The 8,168-nt window shown below is 48.4% G+C and overlaps 1 protein-coding gene across 1 annotated transcript in view; it reads right to left on the bottom strand.

Moving 5' to 3' along the window:
• The window catches only part of CABIN1 (calcineurin binding protein 1), a 174,519-nt gene that overhangs the window by 131,451 nt on the left and 34,900 nt on the right, over positions 1 to 8,168 (bottom strand). The window contains exons 9-12 of the mRNA XM_019665398.1: positions 5,724 to 6,010; positions 4,476 to 4,644; positions 1,273 to 1,409; positions 520 to 737 (exon numbers count right to left, since the gene is read on the bottom strand). Of these exons, the coding sequence (XP_019520943.1) occupies positions 520 to 737; positions 1,273 to 1,409; positions 4,476 to 4,644; positions 5,724 to 6,010 (811 nt within the window). The remainder of the gene's footprint in view (positions 1 to 519; positions 738 to 1,272; positions 1,410 to 4,475; positions 4,645 to 5,723; positions 6,011 to 8,168) is intronic.

Here is an 8,168-nt window from a genome sequence, read left to right as displayed (position 1 = left end):
TCTGCACTTGTTTTCTCACCTGTTTAAAAATCAGTAATAGGCCCTGGAACCTCAAACATAGGTAAATTTTCACTTTGCCCAGCCTTTCCACTGGCTCTCCTCCATCTCAGTAAACCACTCCATCACCAGCCCCAGGCCTGGGTCAGCCCTAGAAGTCCTCCCCATCTCCCCCCTCACCTCCATATGCAGTTCCTCCTGTCAGCTCTGCCTCCAGAACACTCACCTGCTGCCACCACATCGTTCACCAGGCAACAGCCTCCCAACAACCCCGCGCCCACTCTCACCCTCAAGGGTACTCTACACTCAGCCACCAGCAATCTCTCTAGGCACAAACCAGGTCCCATGATTTCCTGCTCCAAACCCACAGGAGCTTGGGTTCCAGGCCCATAAGTCAATGCAGATGAGCAGGGTCAATGCGGCAGCAGCCCCACACCCACAGAAGGTCCCTGAGGTCCCTGTGCCCACCCTGTGGTCCCAGTATGACACTGGCCCTCAAGAGGCCTCCCCCATCTGCCTGACCTTGATGTGCTCGTTGCTGCAGTCCCTCAGCAGTGGGTTGGGCAGGCTGGTGCTGTGCCTCCTCCAGCTATGGTAGGTGCTGAGCACAACCTCCGCCAGGCCCGGCGGCCACCTCAGCAGGAACTTGTGGCCCATGCTCTTTAAGTAGCGCATCATCAGCTCCAGAATACCTCCATTGGTCAAGTTCTCCAGGAGGAATGCATGCACATCCTGCTTCTCTGCTCGGGGAGGGAGAAACAACCTGACTTGAATGAAGGACCCCCCATTTTCTTCACAAGAGGAAAGAGGAGAGCAACAGCAGTGGTGGTGCTGAGGTTAAGCTGCCAGATTCCAATCCTGGCTCCAGCCCTCCTGACTACGAGCAAGCCTATCTGTATCTCCTGGTCTAAGGTGGGTATTAAGGGCTGACCTCCAAGTGCTGCCATGTGCACCGAGTGAGATCATGCACAAAAATACAAAGCACGCACACAACACACGCTCAACAGTATGTGAGATACGTTTGACTTGTGAAGCCACACCTCTGGATTTGGCCTGAAGCACCCGTCCCTCAGGGAGCACAGTCAAGGATGAGCCTGAATGTTTTGGCAGACCTCCTAGCTGACCATGGAGCTCAGACCCAAGACAAATCCAGGAAGCCCTTTGGCATACTTTAAAAACACCCAGAACCACTTTCCCAGAACAAATCTAATCTGGTTACAGGAGAACAGGAGGAAAGATTCCCCACATTAAATGATCATATTGCTCAATGCCTACCAGATTCCATGAACGTAGCTGAGTCGAATGACAGTCTATGAGGCCCAATGCTCGGGAAGCTTTCCAGTTTGGCTTCTGACTGAACTTCATAGTTATTAAAGGGATCATCTTCCTCCTCGGGGTCCAGCTTTCTTAGCCTGTATGGAATACACCAAAACCAAAAAAGCCACATCAAGAAGTTCAGTGATGGTAATTCTCAAAGTTTTCATGCCTATTTTTGCACCTTTTACAGACACTATATTCCACAGAATTAGAAATCTTAACTAAATGTGAGAATCATTCTTAGTTTTGAGGAAGCTATAATTCAAATGAGAAGGAAAATATATTCTGTGGCAATGAACTCATCATTTGAGCATTATCCTGAAAAAAGTTTTCCCTTGAATTTTCACCCATAACCTTTCCAATGTGCATTAAGTGTGAATTATGTTAATATTTATTTGAATATCAAATTCATCAAAAAGGCATTTGGGCTGGAAAACTTATTATTAATGCATATTCTTGATGCATATTATTAAATGCTCTTCTCAGATGAAAAAGATTTGAGATTAAAGTCCATTGAATGAATACAGAACATGGGCAGGCCCCATTGTATAATGGTTAGCACTCTGGACTTTGAATATACAAAATGATCTATTTTCTTCTTGTAACCATTAAATCTGTACAGGGAGTACTTAGACAGAAATAAAATTAACATTGAGTAGCCATCATTTTATGCAATCTCAGAGAACTCTTTTGAAAAAAATTTTCATATTCATATTTTTAGTCTTTGTCCAGTATCATAAAGTAAGTGGCAGAACAGGTATTCCTATTCCATCTGTACTCAAAGTCATGTAGTCCCACTCTGATGGAGGCTGTATGTCTCTGAAAAGATATATGTCCATAATGATATTTTAAAAAACTATATTAGGTATATGCTATTTTAATTTGGAAACTCACAGAGAAATGCTTTAAAGCATAAACAACCTTCAACCAGAAACTGCCAAAATTTATATTTGTCCTGTGAAGGGAAAAAAAAAAAAATGCCACATCACACGTTCCGACACAAGCACCTGAATTCTTACTGTGGGAGAAAGGGCCGGGCAGAGGAAAACCAGAATAAGGACGCAGCGGCTGCAGAAACCAGGCCTCTGAGAGGTTCCGCTTCTCTCCAGGCCTTTGTGAGTTGGCATGTGGTCTGCACCCTCGCTCTTATTTGTTCCATCAACAGATGATTACTGAGCGCTGACACGTGCCAACTGCTGTGCCAAGCACCAGAATTCTACCGTAAGTGTGGCAGACCCTGCCCACAGTAGGCTTACCTTCTAATGTGAGAGACAGACAATAAGCAGATACACAAAATCAAAGACCCCAAATAAGGTCCAACCACAGCAGAATGCTTGCCACGGGGACCTTTAGAGAACGGAGTCAGGAAGGTCTCTTAGACAGGGTTGACGTTCACACCAACACTGGAGGAGGAAAGGGGACGGCAACGCAAAGAAGCAGGACAAGGACAGGCACAGAGGGACAAATCAGAAGAGCACCTGGTATGTTCTAAGAACTGAGGGGAGCCCAGTGAACACGGCGAAAAGGGGTGGCTGTGTGAAGTGTGGGGGCCACATCAGGCCCTTCTGAGCTTGGTCACCCCATGGCTCCTCACAGAGCTTTGAAGCTGCAGAGGCCTCTCCCAGCAGGCACCATTCTTTTCAGCTCCTCCCAAGGACTATGTTTTAGCATCCTTGTAGCTTCCCCTCAACCAAGCAGCCCTGCAGCACACTCAGGGCACTTTTCGATGTCTTCATTCACTTACTGTACACCTCCCTCCCCCAAAGGGTGACTACTGCAGGCAAGCGCGCACATTGCTCTTGCCTGACCATTCAAAGAAGCCGATGTAAAAAAACCACACAGGAACAAACTAAGATAAGATAGAAACCATTCCAGACAAAGGGAACAAGACCTTGGGGCAGGAGAACAGATGGGGAAATGAATGGGTCACACAGACCTCTGATGTCACCAGCCACAGCACCATCCTGCAGCTCTCCCAAAAGGAAACCTGTTCCCAGTACTGGGCTTCAGGAGGAATTGATCAGAGAACACTGCATCCTCTACTCACCAAAAACAGCCTCAATTTCTAAGCATTTCACTTTCACCATAGAAAGAAAGGCAACAAATCAGGAAAACAAGGAATTTTGCCGTAGAATGAATTTACAATCTACCTAAAGCCTCTGGTTCCTCCTCCTCCACTTGGATGTTGCTGCCACTGAAATAAACTGTCGTGAGCCAAAACCCCAGCTGAGGACTCTTGGTTAAAGATGCACATTGAACATACATGGTTACCTCCCAAAATCCACTCCAGTGACTGTGAAGGAATAAAAAGGTATAAACTAAAAAAGACACAGGGGATCAGGGAGGAAGCCCCAGCAGACATAAACCATGCCCACCAAATGTTAGAAGGCAGAAAGATGACAGACCAGCAGAAAGTGAACTGCTTTCTCCACTCAGCTAAGGGCAGGGGAGGGGAGCATCAAGAAGCCCATCCATCAGCACCATAAACCCTGGGAAGGCTCAGGAACAGAGGGCTCTGGAGCCTCTGAAGGAGGTGAGAAGGCAAGGACAAAAAGCAGGAGGGCTGGTGAAAACCTACAGGAGCACTGGGGGCCCAGGACCCCCAGCTTCAGGTAGCCTGGCCCCTTCTCCTCCTGCAAGGCTTCTTTGAGGAACACTAAGAGTCTGTGAAACCAAGGAAGGATTTATCCGCACATCCTCCACCTTCTCATAATGTGAGGGAACCCCGCTGAGCCTGGAGAAAGCAGACACGCACTCTCCCAGAAAGCAGAAGGGGTGCCCCTTCTGTGGGGTTTTGTGGTGTCTGCATCCAACGAACACAGCCTCAGGCCTCCCAGAAGTAGGTGTCTGTGAGCGCACAGGGAAATGAATATGTTACCTCCAGCTCCGGAATCCCCTCATCTCCTGAGAGCCCAGGGGGGTGCCTGGTCCTCCAAAAGATGCACAAGTCATGATTCCTGCCCTCAGGAAGTTCAGAGGCAGGAGAAGCAAGAAAAACCCAAGATCCCAATCCAGTGAGATCTGTGCACAGATGTTATGGGATAACAAAGGAGGTGCTCAAAGGAGAGGGTGGCAACAGAACGAGAAACATTACCGCTGGCTTACTGATGGAGTACACTGGAGGCTGTGCGCCTGCAAATCAGGAAAAGTGTGCACTGTACCTGGATGGCAAGAATTTCATCAGAAGCTCCTGGAAATCTACTTTCTCCTCCTTTTTGCATTTGGTGTTCCGGACACGGGCAGACCGCCGCTTCGCTGTCTCCCCACTTTCTTCCGAAATCTTCTTCCGCTTTACTCCCTTCTTGGATTTATCTCCCCCAGAAACATCACCTTCACAAAGAGCTCATATTAAAATCATAAAGGGGCAGGGACATGAAAATGCAGCACAAGACACATCGGTCCCCTTTCGTAACTCTACCAGCATGTTTAATCTTTATCTTCTTTGACATTCAAGAAATCTCCCACCTCTTCTTTAAGATTCCTGAGGAAAGCTAATTTAAAACTGCTTAACTCTCACACCTTTCTCGAATTCAGAGCCCACAAGCCAGATCTTAAAACTATAATACTTTGCACAGATACAGGACACGAGGGTCTCAGAGTCAAATGTCCCCCCAAACCCCCACCCCTAGTGCCAGCTGGTTGCAAGAGCCTCTGGGGCATCATGAATGAACCTGGGATGGGACAGAGAAAGTAGAAGCAACACTGACTCTACCCATCATCCAGGACCCTGCGAGCACCCAGTGATACGATGTAGGTGAGGGAATCATGTGAATTATACAGAGGACAGAGGAGTATCATGCATAATTAAGTTAAAAAGTTAGAAACAATCGTGTACACGTTCAAAAACTTCTTTTAACTGCTACATATTCTTCAGTGACATAGAAAATCAAGAAAAGCCTTGGGAGCTTTTGTCTGAAATTTTTTACAACTCCAATGATAATAAGTATCAATAAAACAATTCAAAAATATACTCCCACATATGGTGATAACTTTGCTTGCTCTTTTTTAAGGTTAAAGAACTCAGACTGTTAGTGCACCATAGCGCTGGGTGCTGTGGCACGTGGCCAGCAACTGAGAAGAACCAGCCAAGAGACCTGCCAGCTCAAACATCACAAGCGGGAAGAGTGACCTGTAAGCCAGGACTTATCAGCCGGGTGTTGAGTGGTCCCAAGGATCTGCATTCCTGAGCCATGAACCTCTCCTTGTGGGGGCTTCGTTACTGAGGAGCACAGGCCCCTGAGGAGTGGCAGGCCAAGGGGCTCCCCTACGGGGTTAGGGGCTCTTGCTTAAACCTCAGACCAGAAATATCAGCAGGACCCATCTCGCTGAAGAGACCGGAGAAGCCCAAGACTCATTCCTGCTGAGCAAACTGGGTCTCCCCAGAAGCCAATTCCAGGAGGCTTGCTCACCCATGGCAATACCTGTCTCTAGCAGGCTGGGACTATGCAGTGGGAAGCTGGTTGCAGCCACAGGGGAGTAGGAGAGCACAGGCTCTGCCATGGTCACGGCCGGGTTGGCACTGATGGGGCTTGACTGGATCACGCTGACTGGCGCCACAACCACAGAGGACACCAGAGATTGGCTGGGGTCCTGGTAGTCAGACAGGTCAATCCTCTTGCCGAGGCTGGGCCGTGGAGGCTCGCAGGTAGTGAGGTGGTTGTACATGGCCAGCAAACTCTCTCCGAGGCACTTCCAGCTGCAAGGAGACAGTCACCACACTTGGTCAGCACCCCATGAGAGGGTGTTTTGAACACAGAGCCAGCTGGCCCATAGAGAGGCTGCAGAACTGGCCCAGGGGGCTGCCATCTCCATGAGGGCAGGGGGACTGGTCATGGTTTTGTCGTTTTTATTACAGGCAAAAGCTTGAGTCTAACACAGCTGAGGTGAAGCACCTGGAGCAGGGGCAGGGACCTAGAACCCTCCTCACCTCACCCCATCTGAAGCCCTGAAGCATCTCAGCCTCAGGTACCTTCAGACTCAACCAGGAAGGCAAGAAAACCACTGGCTCACTTTAAAAACTCTTTCTCTACAGGTCGAATCTTTAAAACATCTATGGCACTTCTCTGCTGCCACTAATTTGTTCTTTTTTGGGGGGTTGGGGGTGAGGGGAGTGCTACTAACAGGGACATGGTCTAAAGGGGCTGAATAGGCCCTTGGGCAGGGCCTCATGGGAGCAGCATCTCATATGGTCCCCATGTGGGCAAGGGCTGCTGGATGGCAAACCAAGACCTTTGTGTGTTTTATTGTGTGTTATGTTGTGGTGTGGTGTGTGTTACGTTGTGTGTGATGTGTTACGGTATGGTATGCTATATTGTATTATTGTTTTGTGTTTTCTGTTATGTGTTGTGTATTATGATCATGTTGTGTGTTGGTATGATGCGGTGTGGCATTATATATATATATATATATATATATATATATATATATATATATATATATATATATATATATATACCTATCCATCCATCCATCCATCCATCCATCCCTGAATGGCTTCCCATGCTCTAAGTGTAAAACCAAAATCCTCAGCCTGACCCCATGGTGCTGCACAGCCTGGCCCAGCCAACTGCCCCGGCCTCATCTCATACCACCCCCTACACTCCCACCATGCTAGCTTTTTCAGTTCTGCAAACAAAATCACGCTCCTGCATACCACAGAGACTTTGCAGAGGCTTCCCTCTGCCCAGAAAGCACAACCCCACCCATGCCCCAGCCCCTCTGCCTGGTCAATGCCCACTCCTCTGTCAGGCTCCCAACCCCCAAAGCAGTGTGGGCCCCATTATGAGTTCTGTGCTTCTCTCCTCAGGGTGCCCATCAGCTTGAGGGGTGTGCTCTTTTTGGGTGACTGACTACCCCTGGGAGAGCCCCAGCGAGGGACCATGCCCTGCCATGTTGAGTTCCCAGCACAGAGCAGGAAGCTGGTATCCAGTAAACGGAATGAAAAGGACAGTGCTTCAAAATCCAGAATCTAAGCACATGGAGGCTCCTAAGACTAGAAGGGATTTCTTACTGGTCTTTTCCCACCTTTAGTCAGGGTTACTTTTGGACAGGGAAGAATTTGCTCACCAGCTGTATTGTATCGGATGCCTTAAAGACATAATTTCATTTACATGTGCTTTGCTCATACCTAGTAGGCACTGAATAGACCAGGGGGTGGTAAAACTGTGGCCCACAGCCTCTTTTATACAGCCCATAAGCTAAGAATGGATTTCACATTATTAAAGGGTTTTTAAAACACACACACGCACAAGAATACATAACACAGATGGTACCTGGCCCAAAAAGCCTAACGCATTTACTATGTGGTTCTTTACAGGAAAAGTGTGCTGAGTCACAGAATAGACGGTGGTTATTTTAAAGCCCACACCTTTGCTCCCAGAGAGGGAACTCTACATTCTTTCTTTGATAATCCAATCCCATACTGAACAAGCAATGCCTCCTTCAGCCGAACCGATCCCCATCACGCTTTCATTTGGCCTTCACCCGGCACCATGGAGGGCGGTCATGACGCCAGTTTACAGCTTCTCTTCGCCAGTCACATCACCACAACCCTTTCGAGTGTCATTCCCTCAGGACTTCTGCTCCTTTACTGTAAAAGGGAAGTACCTAGGGCCCTTCAAAAAACCCCAACCTTCTTGGTTGGAGAGCCCAGGCTCAGATGGAATGGGGCTCCTGACCCCGCTGACAAATGCGGGGAAAAGCACCTGATAAGAATCCAAGAGCAGGGCCAGCCGAGTGGCGCGTTGGTTAAGAGCTGGCTTGGCGGCCGAGTGGTGCAATGGTTAAGAACTGGCTTGGGATGCCAGAGGGCCCCGGTTCGGATCCCACATATGAGGGCCAGTGACACTGCCCTC

This window comes from Hipposideros armiger, unplaced genomic scaffold, assembly GCF_001890085.2.
Source record: "Hipposideros armiger isolate ML-2016 unplaced genomic scaffold, ASM189008v1 scaffold_443, whole genome shotgun sequence".
NCBI classification, from domain to species: Eukaryota; Metazoa; Chordata; class Mammalia; order Chiroptera; family Hipposideridae; genus Hipposideros; species Hipposideros armiger.
Note: the sequence above shows the minus strand (reverse complement) of the source record. Positions and strands in the feature narration are given on the sequence as shown.